Source organism: Schistocerca cancellata, chromosome 2 (assembly GCF_023864275.1).
Source record: "Schistocerca cancellata isolate TAMUIC-IGC-003103 chromosome 2, iqSchCanc2.1, whole genome shotgun sequence".
NCBI classification, from domain to species: Eukaryota; Metazoa; Arthropoda; class Insecta; order Orthoptera; family Acrididae; genus Schistocerca; species Schistocerca cancellata.
This window is the reverse complement of record NC_064627.1, coordinates 1,140,319,187-1,140,339,321: the sequence shown is the minus strand read 5'-3', so window position 1 is coordinate 1,140,339,321 and position 20,135 is coordinate 1,140,319,187. Positions and strand designations below refer to the sequence as shown.

Sequence of the window (20,135 nt, the reverse complement as noted above, 5' to 3'; positions counted from 1 at the left end):
AAACTACAACTTATGCTTTACCGTAGATCCACAAGGGTGAGACGCCATTTCACCTCGTCGTATCCACGACTGGTTCACCAACATAAAAGATGGGGGAAATACCTGGCCAGTCTCCTCGTTCCACATATGGGATACTGCGAACATCATAACTGAAACTCAGCAGATTATATCAACCGAATTAACTGTCTTCGATAGTGAGGAAGACATTACTGACAATTTTGATGTTGTGGTGCTGTTTACGAATGTGCCTGTCAAAGGCTGTTTCGACTTAGTATCCAAGTTCTTTGTAAGTGAAGTGGTTGTTCTATTTAGTCACAGCCTTACGTCTTCTTACTTTCTATACAACGGTAAGTATTACGATCAGAGGGACGGCATTGATATTGGCAGTCCTTTAGCTCCAGCTGTTGCAAACCTCTTCATGAAGAATTTTGAGGATGTTGCTTCAAACACGAGGCCATTGAAGACTAGTTATTTCTTACGACATACTGACGACATGTTCGTCATTTGGCTCCACGGACGTGAGACCTCAAGGACATTAACAGTAACATCCAGTTTACCATGGAGGTAAGAAAAGACAATGTATTACCCTTCCTCGACGTTCTCGTCCACCGTAAACGAAATGGACGCCTTGGCCACAGCGCCTACACAAAACCCACCTATCTGCTCTTGGACACCATCAGTCATCATCTCCGGGCACCGTTCCACAAACATTGGTGCATCGTGCAAGAATGTATCAGACGTTGGTAACCTGACTCTTAAGCTGAGCCACCTACGCGAAATCTTCAGGATCTACGGCTGTAACGTCCGTCAAATAAATGAAGTGATTTAAAGAAAGACTCACAACTAGTACAAAATTGTTGAGGCTTTCGTGGCCACTTGTTGACAGACTGCCTATCGGCTTCTGTCTCGGGTTCTTCGGCCGACGTTCATCTAATGATTTTTCTGACGTTTCGCCAGCACGAGTGGCTGGCATTGTCAAAGCTTCACCCTCCAATGCCGGTGATGAACTGGAGGCGAGCTCGCGGCCGCAGACTATATGTACCTGGCGCGCCAACGTCCGAGGGCTTCTCCGCGGTCATTTCCGGTGCGGTTCTCCACTTGCTACCTGCGACGGTCGTTCGCTGCAGTACGGGAAGCCAGGATCCGTTTACCTTAAGGCTTTCCTCTTTCTTGATGAAACTGTTCGCGTGTTTTTGGATTTCTACAGCTTCTCTGAACAAGCGCGTGTGATAGTGCTTCTCTACAGCCAGAACTTCCGTGTCGGCGAATTTTATTACGTGGTCGGTCTCATTCAGTGCGTGCTCTGCCACGGCCGATTTCTCCACATGCCCCAACCTGCAATGTCGCTTATGCTCTTTGATCCTGGTGTTAATGGATCGTCCAGTCATTCCACCTTGCACATGCGGAAAAGTTTATGTCGGAATGACTGGACGATCCATTAACACCAGGATCAAAGAGCATAAGCGACATTGCATGTTGGGGCATGTGGAGAAGCTGTAGAAATCCAAAAACACGCGAACAGTTTCATCAAGAAAGAGGAAAGCCTTAAGGTAAACGGATCCTGGCTTCCCGTACTGCAGCGAACGACCGTCGCAGGTAGCAAGAGGAGAACCGCACCGGAAATGACCGCGGAGAAGCCCTCGGACGTTGGCGCGCCAGGTACATATAGTCTGCGACCGCGAGCTCGCCTCCAGTTCACCACCGGCAATGGAGGGTGAAGCTTTGACAATGCCAGCCACTCGTGCTGGCGAAACGTCAGAAAAATCATTAGATGAACGTCGGCCGAAGAACCCGAGACAGAAGCCGATAGGCAGTTTGACTCACAACTAGATCACCGATGAGCAGCAGCAAAAGAAACTTGCTTTCTTGCCATTCTGTGGCTGCGTGTCGGGCAAGATAAGCCGCCTGCTGGAACGACAAAAGATGAAATCGATCTTCAGGCCTCCGACGAAAATCCTTCCCTTACTGAGACCAGTTACACACGCGGCAGACGTCAGAACAGCTACAGTCCACGAGATACCCTGCGAATCTGGTCAGTCTTACGTCGATCAAGCAGTACGAACTGTGAAACAACACAGCAAGCAGCATGAGAGGTTTTATCACCTACACTACCCCGAGAAATCTGCTTCAGCTGAGTATGCTTCAGAACGCGGACATCGGATAAAATTTGGCGAAGCATCCGTCGTAGCTCGTACAAACGGCTTCTGGGATTGACTAACTAAAGGAGTCATTGAAATAAAAGTCCCCAATAACACCCTAAATAGAGACCGTGACCTGCAGCATGGTACGGCGTGCGATCCAGAGATCGCGTCGATGAAGCGGGTGCATCGAACGCTGAGCCAGTATACCCCAATATACGATGATGCCGCAGGCACCAGTGACGTCACTTACGGCAGTTAGTGTATAAAAGGAACGTACCAGCAGCCCACAGGCAGTCATACCAATTGGCAATTGCCAAGGTGTGCTTGGACGCAAACTTGCCTAATTTTAATTACTTGACGTCGTTCGAAACGCGAGAATTTTTATTCGATATTACTTTCATTTCAGAGCATAGCTTCCAATTGCGTGTCTGAGTAGAGGCAATACACATGTAATCTCTGTGAGCAAATGTCTAAACTTGGGACGGAGCTTCGTAAGCAAACACTGTCTTCTTTATATAGACCCCATTTGAGGTACGGAATCCTAAAAACGTGTCAAGTGCAAATATGGTTGGCAACGGCACGGTATCTTACGTGCTGCGGTTATGAAATTGTCATTCAGAAAATGAACAGTGGTTTTGGAGAAACTGATTGTTTTAAACTGTTTACAGCATTATTGCTCTGTTCAAGCAACCAGTATCTGCAGAGCGAACTGAAGGGTCCTTAATGTTATAAACAATTCCTTGTAAGCAAATGGTATTATTGTAGCATCAAAATCAGTCGCTATAACAATTCATACACAGTAAGCTCCGATACGAAAATCTCGCCATAGAAACATAAATATGGTTATGATAACATCCGATCTGTACTTCAGATTATAGCTTGGAACTATTTTCGGAATCTGAAGAAAAAAAATTCAATATTTGCCATCCTTTGAGAATAAAGTTGCTTTCTGTGGTATAATCGATAGAGATAATTCAGTTTTGAATCTATGCATTCAGAAATCATGCCAGATGTTCATTTTGGGTAGTTTTATATGTACTGTAAAGTTATTGAAGAAACTTTTGGGGAAGCTCACCTTGAGCGGATCCGATGTAAACAAGGTAACTTCATGACCTCTTTCTAGTAGCGCCTTTGTCACAACGTGGAACGCCTTCTGGTGGCTAATAGACGCAGTTGGAGCCATCACCAGTATTTTTGAGGCTGATGCGATATTTGGCGACACCAATAATAGGAGAACTACACGAAACAAGGCCTCTGAAATAACATTTCATTTATTTTCATATTTTTCATTGCAGCTTTTGGTACATACTATGTAACCAATACTTATTACATATTCCGCACATCTAATGATTAAATATAACGTAAGTACCTCAAAAAAGCTCATAACACATCATAATAACACGTGAAGGATACAGACAACAATTATAGTAATTTTCCATTATTGAGAAAAGCTATAAACAATATTACAAATACACTACATTCGTCCCAAACGAAACTGTAGCTAATCTTACGCTTATACTATCCTACCGGAAGGTAAAAGTTAAACAATATTTAGATATGGCAGTATCATCTGACAGTTAGTCCAAAGCAAAGTACAGAAGGTCTCACACTCAATTACGACGAAGTAGCCACGTCCATCTTTTGGTGGTTAAGCCACATTGCGATTGACACTAGTCTCACAGAGTACGTATTCAGTCCTTACCGGTTCCTGTGTTTTTCATTTATTTTTTATTGGTTCTTAATCGTTGAATTTGCTCTTGCAGAAAATTTCATTTCCCATCACATAGTTTACTAAGTGTAAACGAACTTGGTTACACAAAAACTATTTTCTAAATACCTGTCGCATATCACCTGAAGAATATCGCTGGTTCCGGAATATGTAGTTCCACTATCAGATGAATTGGACTTGTATGCCTGAAATGGATGGTAATGTAACGGATGAAACAATGAAGACTGCTTTCAGGAAAATATTTTACCTCGCGCATTCAAGTGTATACACCTGCGGATCCCCACTACATTACACTGATGGCTGAATCTCTAGGAATACACTGTTTATCAAGATAATACAAGTACATGTAAATGCTCAGCCTGATAGGAGTAGCCCCATTTGTACGAGTAATTTGTACCTGATGAGGAAAACTCGCCTGCGATTATTTTTTTCTTTCTCTAATCCATCTGTAACGCCGGAAATGCATATCCTCCTATTTCCATCTATTGTGCTATTATTTTTTCTTTGTTTTGTTACCTCAAGATATGACACTTCTGTCCCTTTATATATTGTAATTGTTTTACTGTTTGTATATATATATATATATATATATATATATATATATATATATATATATATGCATTTATGTCGATGTATAATTGGTTTGTTTCGTAAATATTATTTGTATTTTTACACTGGGTCTTGCCTAGGGAAAACTGCTATCGAACGATTACATCGATAGGTCGTGTGAAGAATCAAAGTGGGTAGGATCTTTGGTAGTGTTAACTCTGGCGCGTGGAGCGCTGGCAGAGAGAGTCTGGCTGGAGTAGCGAGTGGAGCAGGTGTGTTGTGTGAAGCTCCCGCGAGTTGCCGCGCTTTCGGGGTTTGGCAGCATGTAATTGCGCTCGACTTCCGATGATAGTTTCTGGCATGGTGTCGCGGACGGGAAGCATTAGCTGGCGCACATCAAGAGCCCGTTTCGTCTGGTGACCGTGTCGAGAAGAAGGCGCGCCAACATCCAGCTTCTGCAACAGCGACGGCCGACAATGAGTGACTGTCGCCACCTCCTCGATCGACGGCTTCAAACCTTCAATCAACCGACAAGGAAGACTGGACGCACGTAAAGTTTTAGAACTGTATGGCAGACCTCAGCTTTTCAAACTGTTCAACTCACAAAATTACAGCAACGTAGCATGAACCTTTGTTGCTCATTGTTCAATTGCATTGCCAAGCAGGGTCCCTTCCTTTTCCGAAATGAACCCGAGTGTCGCTGATATTCAAACGCCAGCATTAAATTAATATAATTCGATTTCACTGCTTTAATTTCAAAGTTCAGTTAAAGTATTCATAGCTGGCTACAATATTTAGATTACACAAGCACAAATTAAGAGTGCGAGTTTTGTTACCGTATTTTAGCTTACCTGTGACTTCAGCTCAGCTTGGTACGTACTAAATTTTACTATTGTTCAGAATCATTTAATTCAAGTTCAAAGTTAAATCTCTTATTTCTAAATTGCGTAGATTCAAGTAGCTTTTGAAATGATTGTTGAGGTAGTCCAAGACTAACCGTGTTTTACTGAATTTCGATGTGCTTCAGAAAGAAAGCTCACTTTTAACTTCAGTCACTAAATTAACTTTCGATTTTCCGGTTTTATTAATTCTTTTGCTAAATTAAGTCAGAGTGAAGCGAAATTTATTACTTCTGACAAACTTTCAGTTTTCACACTACACGTGTCAACCTTCAGTTGCCACGCTTCTAGTGCTAATTATATGTGTAATAATCTTTCTTTTTCAGTTACTATAGTAATTGTCCTTAGGACTGGCGACCGTAATTTCTCCGAAATCTCAAATATCTAATTACCGCTAGTTGATTGTTAACGTAACGGCAGCACATTTACTTCCTTTATTAACTTTACCCCTTTTCAAAATTAATTTCCAATAGGTACACGCGGTTTAATTTTTCACTGTCATTAAGGTCGATAAGTGAGGGGGAGGTTACACGAGGCGACCTGGTGACAGGACCATCTTCGGATGCGGTTACGGAGGTGCAAGAGGTCAGCACACGGCTCTCCCGACCGTGTGTCAGTTTCCGAGACCGGAGCCGCTGTTTCTCAGTCGAGTAGCTCCTCAGTTCGCCTCACAAGGTCAGAGTGCAGCCCCCTTGCCAACAGCGCTCGGCAGACCGGATGGTCACCCATCTAAGTGCTAGCCCTGCCCGACAGTCCTTAACTTCGGTGATCATACATGAATGTTGGGTTAGATTGTGCTGCAAATTATTAGTCTGTCTCTGTACTTCAGCAAAACTCTTCCAAGGACTGTGATTTCCATTTCACATTACTGGAGGCGGTTTCCAGGTTCACAAATGCTGGCATGGTGTCGAATTTTCTTCAATCTGCCTACCACTACTAACAGCTTTGTCTGAAATGATTCTCTTGTTTTTTTTTTTTTGCCCTTCGTGAAACTTAACTGCTTCTCGTCTAATATGTCTTGAAATTTTCTTTCTATTCTTCTATATATTGTTCTGGAAAAGACCGGAAATTAGAAGTTAAAAGAGCTTCGGAAGACGTGGGCTCAAATAATTCAGAAGGGATAGAAAACATTCCATCATTTCTAATATCAACCTTCCTGGCAGATTAAAACTGTGTGCCCGACCGAGACTCGAACTCGGGACCTTTGCCTTCCGCGGGCAAGTGCTCTACCATCTGAGCTACCGAAGCACGACTCACGCCCGGTCCTCACAGCCTTACTTCTGCCAGTATCTCGACTCCTACCTTCCAAACTTTACAGAAGCTCCCCTGCGAACCATGCAGTACTAGCACTCCTGAAAGAAAGGATACTGCGGAGACATGGCTTAGCCACAGCCTGGGGCACTCAGTTTTAATCTGCCAGGAAGTTTCATATCAGCGCACACTCCGCTGCAGAGTGAAAATCTCATTCTGGATTTCTAATATCATTTGGGGAAGTGCAAGCCAAACGACTATTTCAGTTGATGTGTAGAATCTATGAGACTGGCAACATATTAGAAGAGTTTCGGAAAAATATAATCCACACATTTTTCGAAGATTGCAGGAGCAAATAAGTGTGAGAACAACAGCGACAATCATGTCAACAGGTCTGGCACCCACTCTCCTGACATAAATAATACACACAACAGTAAAAAAGGAAACTGAGGATCTATTAGATGAAGATTAGTTTGGCTTTAGGAAAGGTAAAGGCAGTAGAAGCAAGACTGAAGGAAAATCAAGACATGTTCATAGGATTCGTCGACCTGGAAAAATCGTTCACAATGTAAAACGGTGCAAGGTGCTCGAAATTGTGAGAAAGATAGGAGTAAGTTATAGATAAAGATGGGTAACACACAATAAGTACAAGAACCAAGAGACAACCATAGAATAAAAGGACCAAGGACGATGTTCTCGAATTAAAAAGGGTGCGAGACTGGGATGCAGTCGGTCGCTCCTACTGTTTGGTCCATACGTAGAAGATGCAGACGGAAATGAAACAAAGGTTCAAGAGTGGGATTAAAATTGAGGGTGGAAGGATATCTGTGATAAGATTCACACATGGCATCGCTGTCCTCAGGGACGTGAAGAATAATCGCAGGGTCTGTTGAATGTAATGAATAGTTTAATGAGTGCAGAATACGGGCTGAGAGTAAATGGAAGAGTGATGAAAGTAGTAGCGTAAATTAAATCAGTGATAAAGTTAGCGTCAATATTGGGCACCACGATGTAGATGAAGTGAAGGATTTCTTCTTCCTTGAAAACAGAAGTAAGTACGATGCAGTTACCAAAGACGACACAAAAAGCAATCAGCACAGGAAAAAGAGGGAATTTATGGCCAAAATAACTCTCCTGGTATTTAACATTGGCCTTAATTAGGAAAATAAATTTCTGAGAATGTATGTTCGGAGCACAGTGAATAATGGATTGTGGGGAAACCAGGAATGAAAAGAATCGAAGCCTTTGAGATTTGGTACTATAGCAGGTGTTGAAAATTATGCAGACATCGTTGTGCGCTCCCTGTCATCGTTTTGAAGCTAATATGACAAAGTTACATTTTACGGTTGATTTGTATGTGTAATGTTAGGCAGTTAACTGCTGCCATCATTGACATCCATTCCTAGGGGCAGCAGGAACTTTTTATCGTGTTGGTTTAAAAACGTTGATTCGCAGGCTGCATCAACCGTTTTCAGATCTTCATTGTAGCTTACCGTATTTTACACTAACCTTACACGTACGTTGTTCTAATTCTCCGTTACTTTTATGTGTCAATTTTCATTCCAGTCAACTTCTGTTTCAGTCAGATGAGTTCATACAAAGGGCACAGGACACCCAAAGCAATTTAAAAGAAAGGAAATTCAGAATAATAATGATTTGTTTAACTGTGAGATTTCAAAATCGAGACAATAATAAAACAAATATAATAATTAAGAACAGGATCTTTCTGTAATTTGATGTCCAAAGATAAGATTTATGTAACGCTTCACGCTAATTTACCTTACATAACTACTCGTATAATTATCTGTGCATACACTGCAGTCTGTATAGAACCTCCGTTTTCTTCATTTTACTGCCTCGTAATGGTAAACCAAATCCGGATGTTGTCCATCATGGCTTATCAGTGGGACAGATAGCAAAGTTTGTCTGGATTGCCATGAGAAAAGATGAATATATTGTAAATTATTATCTGAACCCGTGTAAAACACCGAATCGCCTAAATACCGAAGGTTCTCTTCACTTTTCTAATAATTTTAGTGACTTATAGCTACTATAACACAATGAAGGCAGCATAAATAGAGATCTAAGGAATAGTATCCGAAATGACCGTCTGGAGTAACATGGCATGAAATTTAAATGACGACAATTTCAAATCCGGAGAACAAGAAGAAATGTTTGAAACGTTGTGCTTCTGTAGGAAAAAAACAAAACAAAAACAAAAACGAGTGACCAAATAAGGTGTAAAATGAAAGGGTACTAAACAGATTAAGGAAGGAGTCTGCGATAAAGTCTTACTAAAGGAAGGGGCAAATTACTGTGATTTCTGCTACGATATCTGCTAAAAGTAGTAGTAAACTGCGAATACGGTAGAGGAGACACGGACTAGAATATAGTAATTATATTAAAGAAGCTGTTGCGTGTAGTAGTTACGCAGAAATGGTTAGGAACATATATGAAAGACATCAAACCAAATCCAAGCTGGAGAGCAATTGTGACTTACCGTTCATTGTAGTCAGGCTTCGGCGGTAAAATGAACGCATGTTGTATTGTATGACAGCCTCAAGTCACAATTGTAGATCCACAACGTACGGCAGCGGAATTCTCTGTGTGATACAGACGAGCAGAGTATTTTATTGGAACATGTTATCTACGATTACTTAACGGCTTCCCTCTTCATCTTAATCCGCGACAGCTAACACTTAGCTGATAGGGATGCGCGAGTCATCCTGACACTGCAGATTCCTTCGAACGTGACAAGACATTTGTTTTTTGCCTCAGATACCCACAACGGATAATTTGGGATAATTTAAAGTGCCAATTAAAGTCCTGTGAAGCTTGTATAGTTACAAAAAATAATTGTTCAGATAAAACGACTTATTTTTCAAAAACAGACAGCCATTTGAAATATTTACTCACTCAGCAAAGCCTGATAAATGTTTTCGTCTGCTTGCAGTACATAGGCCAACACTACCTTGCCCGTTAGAACGTTTCTACATAATCACAGACATGAGCTTTCTTGAATACTTTAAATCAAGATGAAAATTCAAAGTGGTCTGAGAGTACAGCAGTGTTCGTAAACATTGTAACATACAGGGTTATTACAAATGATTGAAGCGATTTCACAGCTCTACAATAACTTTATTATTTGAGATATTTTCACAATGCTTTGCACACACATACAAAAACTCAAAAAGTTTTTTTAGGCATTCACAAATGTTCGATATGTGCCCCTTTAGTGATTCGGCAGACACCAAGCCGATAATCAAGTTCTTCCCACATTCGGCGCAGCAAGTCCCCATCAATGAGTTCGAAAGCATCGTTGATGCGAGCTCGCAGTTCTGGCACGTTTCTTGGTACAGGAGGATTAAACACTGAATGTTTCACATAACCCCACCGAAAGAAATCGCATGGGGTTAAATCGGGAGAGCGTGGAGGCCATGACATGAATTGCTGATCATGATCTCCACCACGACCGAACCATCGGTTTTCCAATTTCCTGTTTAAGAAATGCCGAATATGATGATGGAAGTGCGGTGGGGCACCATCCTGTTGAAAGATGAAGTCGGCACTGTCGGTCTCCAGTTGTGGCATGAACCAATTTTCCAGCATGGCCAGATACACGTGTCCTGTAACGTTTTTTTCGCAGAAGAAAAAGGGGCCGTAAACTTTAAACCGTGAGATTGCACAAAACACGTTAACTTTTGGTGAATTGCGAATTTGCTGCACGAATGCGTGAGGATTCTCTACCGCCCAGATTCGCACATTGTGTCTGTTCACTTCACCATTAAGAAAAAATGTTGCTTCATCACTGAAAACAAGTTTCGCACTGAACGCATCCTCTTCCATGAGCTGTTGCAACCGAGCCGAAAATTCAAAGCGTTTGACTTTGTCATCGGGTGTCAGGGCTTGTAGCAATTGTAAACGGTAAGGCTTCTGCTTTAGCCTTTTCCGTAAGATTTTCCAAACCGTCGGCTGTGGTACGTTTAGCTCCCTGCTTGCTTTATTCGTCGACTTCCGCGGGCTACGCGTGAAACTTGCACTCACGCGTTCACCCGATTCTTCGCTCACTGCAGGCCGACCCGTTGATTTCCCCTTACAGGGGCATCCAGAAGCTTTAAACTGCGCATACCATCGCCGAATGGAGTTAGCAGTTAGTGGATCTTTGTTGAACTTCGTCCTGAAGTGTCGTTGCACTGTTATGACTGACTGATGTGAGTGCATTTCAAGCACGACATACGCTTTCTCGGCTCCTGTCGCCAATTTGGCTCACTGTGCTCTCGAGCGCTCTGGCGGCAGAAACTTGAAGTGCGGCTTCAGCCGAACAAAACTTTATGAGTTTTTCTACGTATCTGTAGTGTGTCGTGACCATATGTCAATGAATGGAGCTACAGTGAATTTATGAAATCGCTTCAATCATTTAAAGGATTGCCACAAAGAACCTGATCTTGGAAAATGCGCAGGGCATTGATAAAGCAATAAATAATTAAGAAAACAGAGAGGCGGAGTGTAAGCAGTGGCATTAGGACTCTCGCTTGTGTTACCAGAAATATCGGGATTGCGATAAGATAAATCATGGAAAGTTCAGCATTAGTTTCTTACGTCTGTCTTAGATAATTTTGATCCTTTCCGGCGAAATGTTGGGGAACGAATCACTTAGCAGTTTGCACATACCTTATTGGTTCGTGTGTAAGTGTGCAGGCTGACCGTTTACAGATTGGTAAGTAAAGTAGTAGCTTAAATTTTATAAAAAAGATAAAACATTAATCTCTGTCTGTACTCAAACTATTTAGAAAAAAATGGCTCTGAGCACTATGGGACTTAACATCTGAGGTCATCAGTCCCCTAGAACTTAGAACTACTTAAACCTAACTAACCTAAGGACATCACACACATCCATGCCCGAGGCAGGATTCGAACCTGCGACCGTAGCAGTCGCGCGGTTCCGGACTACAGCGCCTAGAACCGCATGGCCACCACGGCCGGGAAACTATTTTAACAATGAAGTAAACATGTTTGTGAAGTACACTACCTACACTATTAGCGGCTGTTTATATATTAGTGTACAGAACATGTCATCCAGAGTCATGATTTCAGATTAGAAACAAGATTTCTTTTTCTGTCTGTCATCCGTTTTCTGTTACGATTCCAGTAATCAGAGATTTCGGAGGTAGCATACTGAACTTTCCCTTAAAGTTGCAGAAAGTTAATTAAATAGCTTACATATGATTTTTCGGTTTTGCGATTGTGAAAGCAAGGTAGCTGTACGTCTTTCGCCAGTCTGACATTTGGTTCAAAAGAAATAGCTCTGAGCACGATGGGACTTAACATCTGAGGTCATCAGTCCCCTAGAACTTGGAATTACTTAAACCTAACTAACCTAAGGACATCACACACACACACACATGCATGCCCGAGGCAGGATTCGAACCAGCGACCGTAGCAGTCACGCGGTTCCGGACTGAAGCGCCTACAACCGCTCGGTCACACGGCAGGCCTGACATTTGGTGGCAATCAATTTGTTCGTTATGGTCTACAGACAGTTCATGCCTTTTTCACCCAGTCCAGATCACAATGAGGGAGGTTCTCCATGTGTTGCTAAAGCCCCCTCGATTCAATGCTACGATGACTATGAGTGGCTACAGCGAGGTTGACATACAACACTTCAGGGCTTTACGTCATATTGAATTCTTAATTTGTACAACACGCTGCTTTCTAAAATCACCAGTGAATCTTTACTGACGTAAAATTTACATGCTTTAGAATGCAGGAGTAATCAGTATTGCCAACATTTGTCACACCATTTTAAAAATTTCTTAACAACTGAAATGCGTTTCATTTTGTTTCAGTCTATCATTACGCTAAATTTAACTGTCTACGTTATTTGCAGGATGTTCCAGGAGGAATGGTCGATCATTCGAAGCCGAAAAGTCATGCAAACACTGGGCTCTAAAACTCATTCCTTGTGAGCTACGAGCCGTTGTTCATCTACGCTACTGTGAAACACATCTCTTCCACCGAACAAGTACTCATGGCTCTTAAGCTATGCTTGCATTTTAGAGCACTTACACGTTACACATTTTTTGATTCTAATGATCGTTGCTGTCATATACCTGAATATTGGCTATTCCTTTTGTGATATCCTGTATAGAATTAGCGACCGTGATTCAAGAGTTTGGCCTCAGATATATGACAGTTCAGGTCTGATGCTATCATCAGTTTTTCTAATTCTACTAGATTTCAGCACTACAATTAATTATGCTTCCATATTTACTTTTTCGTTAAAGTTACCACAACCGTAAACGATCAGGCTAAACCACGCGGCCTTTTATGAAGGCATCTTGTCAGCTGTCCAGTAAAGACATACTAGGAGCGTAGTATGAAGAACCAATGCTAAAAAAAGCAAAACATTTCCTCTGTGGTTACACCTCCACACTGCGTAATACGTAACTTGCTGGTTGTTTCTAGGTGGTAACATCTCTTCATTGTATAATTTCATTCATACCTGTAGTCTGCAATCTAATGTGAAATGAATGGCAGCGAGTGCTCCTCATTATATAGGGTGGTCCATTGATAGTGACCGGGCCAAATATCTCACGAAATAAGCATCAAACGAAAAAACTACAATGAATGAAACTCGTCTAGCTTGAAGGGGGAAACCAGATGGCACAATGGTTGGCCCGCTAGATGGTGCTGCCATAGGTCAAACGGATATGAACTGCATTTTTTTTAAACAGGAACGCCCATTTTTTATTACATATTCGTGTAGTACGTAAAGAAATATGAATGTTTTAGTTGGACCACTTTTTTCTCTTTGTGATAGATGGCGCTGTAATAGTCACAAACGTATAAGTACGTGGTATCACGTAATATTCCGCCAGTGCGAACAGTATTTGCTTCGTGATACATTACCCGTGTAAAAATCGACCGTTCACCAATTACCGAAAAGGTCGATATCGTGTTGACGTATGGCTATTGTGATCAAAATGCCCAACGGGCGTGAGTTATGTATGCTGCTCGGTATCCTGGACGACATCATCCAAGTGTCCGGACCGTTCGCCGGATAGTTAGGTGTTCAGCCACACGTGAAACGTCAACCATGACTTGCAACAAATGATGATGCCCAAGTAGGTGTTTTAGCTGCTGTCGCGGCTAATCCGTACATCAGTAGCAGACAGATTGCGCGAGAGTGGGGAATCTCAAAAACGTCGGTGTTGAGAATGCTACATCAACATAGATTGCACCTGAACCATATTTCTATGCACCAGGAATTGCATGACGACTACGAAGCGTCATTCACCAACAGCGGTAACGTAAACCGGAAAAACATGCACTATTAGGCAACGGAAAATCCACGATGGCTGCAACAAGTGGAACATCAGCGACCTTGGCGGGTTAATGTATGGTGCGGCATTATGGGAGGAAGGATAATTGGCCCCCATTTTATCGATGGCAATCTAAATGGTGTAGTGTATGCTGATTTCCTATGTAATGTTAAACCAATGTTACTACAAGATGTTTCACTGCATGACAGAATGGCATTGTACTTCCAACATGATGGATGTCCGGCACATAGCTAGCGTGCGGTTGAAGCGGTACTGAATAGCATATTTCATGACAGGTGGACTGGGCGTCGAAGCACCATACCATGTCCCGCACGTTCACCGGATCTGGCGTCCCCGGATTTCTTTCTGTGGGGCGAGTTGAAGGATATTTGCCGTCGTGATCCACCGACAACGCCTGACAATATGAGTCAGCGCATTGTCAATGCATGTGCAAACATTACGGAAGGCGAACTACTCGCTGCCGAGAGGAATGACGTTACACGTACTGCCAAATGCATTGAGGTTGACGGACATCATTTTCAGCATTTATTGCATTAATGTGGTATTTACAGGTAATCACGCTGTAACAGCATGCGTTCTCGGACATGATAAGTTCACAAAGGTACATGTATCATATTGGAACAACCGAAACAGATTGTTCAAACGTACCTACGTTCTGTATTTTAATTTAATAAACCCTACCTGTTACCAACTGTTCGTCTAAAATTGTAAGCCATATGTTTGTGATTATTACAGCGCCATCTATCACAAAGCGAAGAAAGTGGTCCAACTAAAACATTCATATTTCTTTACGTACCACACGAAAATGTAATAAAAAAATTGGGGTTCCTATTTTTAAAAAAGGCAGTTCATATCCGTTTGACCTATGTCAGCGCCATCTAGCCAGCCAACCATAGCGCCATCTGGTTTCCCCCTTCAAGCTAGAGAAGTTTCGTTCTTTGTACTTTTTTCGTTTGACGCTTACTTCGTGAGATATTTGGCGCGGTCACGATCAATGGAGCACCCTGTATACGTGTTACGGTTCAGTTGTATCCTATTCGCGTAAGATGCGCAAGAAGAAGGATTTTGAAAATGGCTTCAGATAATACTTCGTGGTTCTTATTGGAGCAATTCATTATACGGTCTATACTGGATTTTGAACTTGTTTGTGTACGTCTTTGCGAGATAGTTGTCTAAGATATTCCAGCGACATCCAGTTCAGGTTTCAGCATCTCAGAGACAGTTCGAATATCGAATATATGACCATTAAAAAAAAAAAAAACTTAGAACAACTTAAACCTAACTAACCTAAGGACAGCACACACATCCATGCCCGAGGCAGGATTCGAACCTGCGACCGTAGCGGTCGCGCGGTTCCAGACTGTAGCGCCTAGAACCGCTCGGCCACACCGGTCGGCCTGTGACCATTCGTGCTACTCTGTATACGCTGTGTATGCCCTGACATTATTATCTGGTATAGATTCCGCACACTTAAGTTATATTATACAACAGATCACACGAATATTTGTAAGTAGTCCTCACTGAAAACTAACTGCATTTTCCTAGTATCATAGCAAACAACCGAAGCCTGCATATGCATTATCTACGACTGAGGCTTCGTCATCTTTCAATTTCACAACACAAAGTATCACATTCCGGTACGCGTTATCTAATTCCAGGTGTCACTTGTCAATATTGAAGTAATAGGATACAAGAGGTTTTTCGTTTTGTGGAAGGCATAGCTTTACATTTATGGACATTTAAAGAAAGTGATCAATTTTTGCACAACACTGAAAGGGTACCAATATCTGCCTGAATAATTGGACAGCCTTTTTCCGGCATAACTTCATTATAAACAGCTACATAATACGCAGAAAGTCGGCGGTTACTATTAATAATGTTTTCCATGTCTTTAATAGGCGACATGAACAGTAATGTTACGAAAACACTTACTCAGTGTAGTTATTTCTACATCTTGTAAGGACTCTCCATGCAAGATATCATGCTGCGTGCTCTTTATCGAGATATCCTCAGCCTAGACACAAATTTCATTGGAAACCATATGTGATTTTAGTATAAGCGTCTGTGAGGGACCGAGTGAAATGCTTTTTGAAAGTCTACAAATACACTAATGGGCATTAAAACTGCTACGCCAAGAAGAAATGCAGATGATAAACGGATATTCATAGCACAAATATATTATACTAGAACTGAGATGTGATTACATTTTCACGCAGTTTGGGTGCATTGATCCCGAGATATCAGTACCCAGAACAACCACCTCTGGCCGTAATAACGGCCTTGATACGGCTGGGCATTGAGTCAAACACAGCTTGGATGGCGTGTACAGGTACAGCTGCCCATGCAACTTCAACACGATACTACAGTTCATAAAGAGTAGTGACTGGCGTATTGCGACGAGCCAGTTGCTCGGCCACCATTGAGCAGACGTTTTCAGATGGTGAGAGATCTGGAGAATGTGCTGGACAGGGCAGCAGTCGAACGTTTTCTGTATCCAGAAATACCCGTACAGGACCTGCAACATGCGTCGTGCATTTCCTGCTGAAATGTAGGGTTTCGCAGGGATCGAATGAAGGGTAAAGCCACGGGTCGTAACACATCTGAAATGTAACGTCCACTGTTCAAAGTGCCGTCAATGCGAACAAGAGGTGACCGAGACGTGTAACCAATCGCACGCCATACCATCACGCCGAGTGATATGCCAGTATGGCGATGACGAATACACGCTTCCAATGTGCGTTCACCGCGATGTCGCCAAACACGGATGTGACCATCATGATGCTGTAAACAGAACCTGGATTCATCCGAAAAAATGGCGTTTTGCACCCAGGTTCGTCGTTGAGTACACCATCGCAGGCGCTCCTGTCTGTGATGCAGCGTCAAGGGTAACTGCAGCCATGGTCTCCGAGGTGATAGTCCATGCTGCTGCAAATGTCGTCGAACTGTTCGTGCAGATGGTTGTTGTCTTGCAAACGTCCGCATCTGTTGACTCAGGGATCGAGACGTGGCTGCACGATCCGTTACAGCCATGCGGATAAGATGTCTGTCATCTCGACTGCTAGTGATACGAGGACGTTTGGATCCAGCACTGCGTTCCGTATTACCCTCCTGAACCCACCGATTCCATATTCTGCCAGCAGCCATTGGATCGCGACCAACGCGAGCAGCAATGTCGCGATACGATAAACCGCAATCGCGACAGACTACAATCCGACCTTTATCAAAGTCAGAAACGTGATGGTACGCATTTCTGCTCCTCACACGAGGCATCACAATAACGTTTCAGCAGGCGATGACGGTCAACTGCTGTTTGCGTATGAGAAATCGATTGGAAACTTTCCTCATGTCAGCACGTTGTAGGTGTCGCCACCAGCGCCAACCTTGTGTGTATGCTCTGAAAAGCTAATCGTTTGCATATCACAGCATCTTCTTCCTGTCGGTTAAGTTTCGCGTCTGTAGCACGTCATCTTCGTGGTGTAGCAATTTTAATGGCCAGTAGTGTACTACAGCCTCCTGCTTTTCTTGCCGTCATCTGAGAAATATGCGAGTTCTGAATCGGTGTAGGTTGGCGCATGGAGATAATTCTGTTCAGCTGTCTCATTATGTTTCAGTTCATAAAATATTATAAGATTCAGCAACAGGTCGACATCAATATTTTGTAGATCACTTCTCATAACCTTCTTGTGGACTGTTTCTTTCGGCCTTTTGACCGATGACAGGTGACCTCAATTCCTAGCCTTGGTTAGGTTAGGTTAGGTTATTCCCTCAAGAATTCGGGCTTGGTGTGCATCCGCACTGAGAGAATTGACCTTTGGTGAACGTCACCTTCTTGACATAGACATGCTTTGTCGTGCCTGTTGTTTTGGACACGTCCGAAGTAACAGGCACTACATACCTGCATTCCATAAGCACGCAGTTTCACTACGAGCCGCTTGTGTGGAACAGTGTCAAAAGCCTTCCGGAAATCCAGAAATACGAGATCGATCTGAACTGCCTTGTCAATAGCACTCAACATTTCCTGCGAGTAAAGAGCTGGTTGTGTTTCACAGGAATGATGTTTTCTAAACCCATGTTGAATGTGTGTCAATAGACCGTTTCCTTCGAGGTAATTCATAATGTTTGAACACAATGTATGTTCCAAAATCCTACTTCATATCAACGTTAATGGTGTGGGCCTGTAATTAAGCTGATTACTTCTACTACCTTTCTTGAATATTGGTGTGACCTGTGCAATTTTCCAATCTTTGGGTACGGATCTTTCGTCGAGCGAAAGATTGTATATGATTGTTAAGTACGGAGATAATGCATCAGCATACTTCGTTAGGTACCTAATTCGTACACAGTCTGTACCAGAAGACTTGCTTTTAGTAATTCATTTAAGTTGCTTCGCTACTCCGAGGATATTTACTTCTAAGTTAATCATGTTGGAAACTGTTCTCGATTCGAATTCTGGAACATTTAGTTCGAATTCTTTTGTCAAGGCATTTCGTAAGGCTGCGTTTAGTAACTCTGCTTTGGCTGCACTGTGTTCGGTAGTATCTCCATTGCCATCGTGCAGAGTCGGCTTTGATAGTTCCTTGGGCCTAATGTACGTCACATACGACCAGAATCTCTTTGGATTTTCTACCAGGTATCGAAACAAAGTTTCGTTTTTGGAAACTGTTATAAGCATCTCACATTGAAGTCTGCGCCAAATTTCGAGCTTCTGTAAAAGATTGCCATTCTTGGGGATTTTGCGTCTGTTTAAATTTAGCACGTTTGTTTTATTGTTTCAGCAACAGTGTTCTAACCTGTTTTGTGTACCAAGGAGGATCAGCTCCCTCTCAATTGCTGCCGATACTATTTCTTAGAACCCAAGCCACATCTGGTCTACACGTTTATTATTAATTTGGAAAGAGTGGAGATTGTCCCTCAGGAAGGTGTCAAGTGAAATTTTATCTGCGTTTTTTAATAGGTATATTTTTCGCTTGTTTTTCGAGGATTTGGGAATATAATATTCTATCTCGCTACGACAACTTTGTGTTCACTAATCTCTGAAACGATTTTGATGCTCCTTATTAAATCAGTATTATTTGTTACTAAGAGGTCCGGTCTGTTTCCACAACCGTTTACTATTCGCGTGTGCTCATGAACTAAGTGCTCGAAATAATTTTCAGACAATGCCTTTAGCACAATTTTCGATGGTATTTTATGCGTAGCTCCGGAATTAAACATGTATTTTCGCCAACATATTGAGGATAAATTAAAGTCACCTCAAACTATTATCGTATGAGTCGGGTACGTGTATGAAATCAAACTCAAGTTTTCTTTGAACCTTTCAGTAACTATATCATCTGAATTGGGAGGTAGGTAAAAGAATCCAATTATTATTTTATTCTGGTTGCCAGCAATGACCTCTGCCCATGCTAAGTTTGATGGACATTCTTCAGGAATACCACACCCCTCATCATTCTTCGCAGTTTCGTTTTCAATATGTAGCTTCAAGAACCTTAGTTAGTAATCGGGAAAATATTCGTCACTGCTACCGCCGATATTGCACCACTTTTACCGCAGACAAAATGTACACTCCTGGAAATGGAAAAAAGAACACATTGACACCGGTGTGTCAGACCCACCATACTTGCTCCGGACACTGCGAGAGGGCTGTACAAGCAATGATCACACGCACGGCACAGCGGACACACCAGGAACCGCGGTGTTGGCCGTCGAATGGCGCTAGCTGCGCAGCATTTGTGCACCGCCGCCGTCAGTGTCAGCCAGTTTGCCGTGGCATACGGAGCTCCATCACAGTCTTTAACACTGGTAGCATGCCGCGACAGCGTGGACGTGAACCGTATGTGCAGTTGATGGACTTTGAGCGAGGGCGTATAGTGGGCATGCGGGAGGCCGGGTGGACGTACCGCCGAATTGCTCAACACGTGGGGCGTGAGGTCTCCACAGTACATCGATGTTGTCGCCAGTGGTCGGCGGAAGGTGCACGTGCCCGTCGACCTGGGACCGGACCGCAGCGACGCACGGATGCACGCCAAGACCGTAGGATCCTACGCAGTGCCGTAGGGGACCGCACCGCCACTTCCCAGCAAATTAGGGACACTGTTGCTCCTGGGGTATCGGTGAGGACCATTCGCAACCGTCTCCATGAAGCTGGGCTACGGTCCCGCACACCGTTAGGCCGTCTTCCGCTCACGCCCCAACATCGTGCAGCCCGCCTCCAGTGGTGTCG

The 20,135-nt window shown here is 42.9% G+C and overlaps 1 protein-coding gene across 1 annotated transcript in view; it reads right to left on the bottom strand.

The window, feature by feature from the left end:
- The window catches only part of LOC126161278 (UDP-glucosyltransferase 2-like), a 52,484-nt gene extending 49,094 nt beyond the window's left edge, over positions 1-3,390 (bottom strand). Inside the window, exon 1 of the mRNA XM_049917017.1 lies at positions 3,217-3,390. Coding sequence (XP_049772974.1) covers positions 3,217-3,324 — 108 coding nt within the window. The 5' untranslated portion in view covers positions 3,325-3,390. The remainder of the gene's footprint in view (positions 1-3,216) is intronic.
- Positions 3,391-20,135: the final 16,745 nt, after the last annotated feature.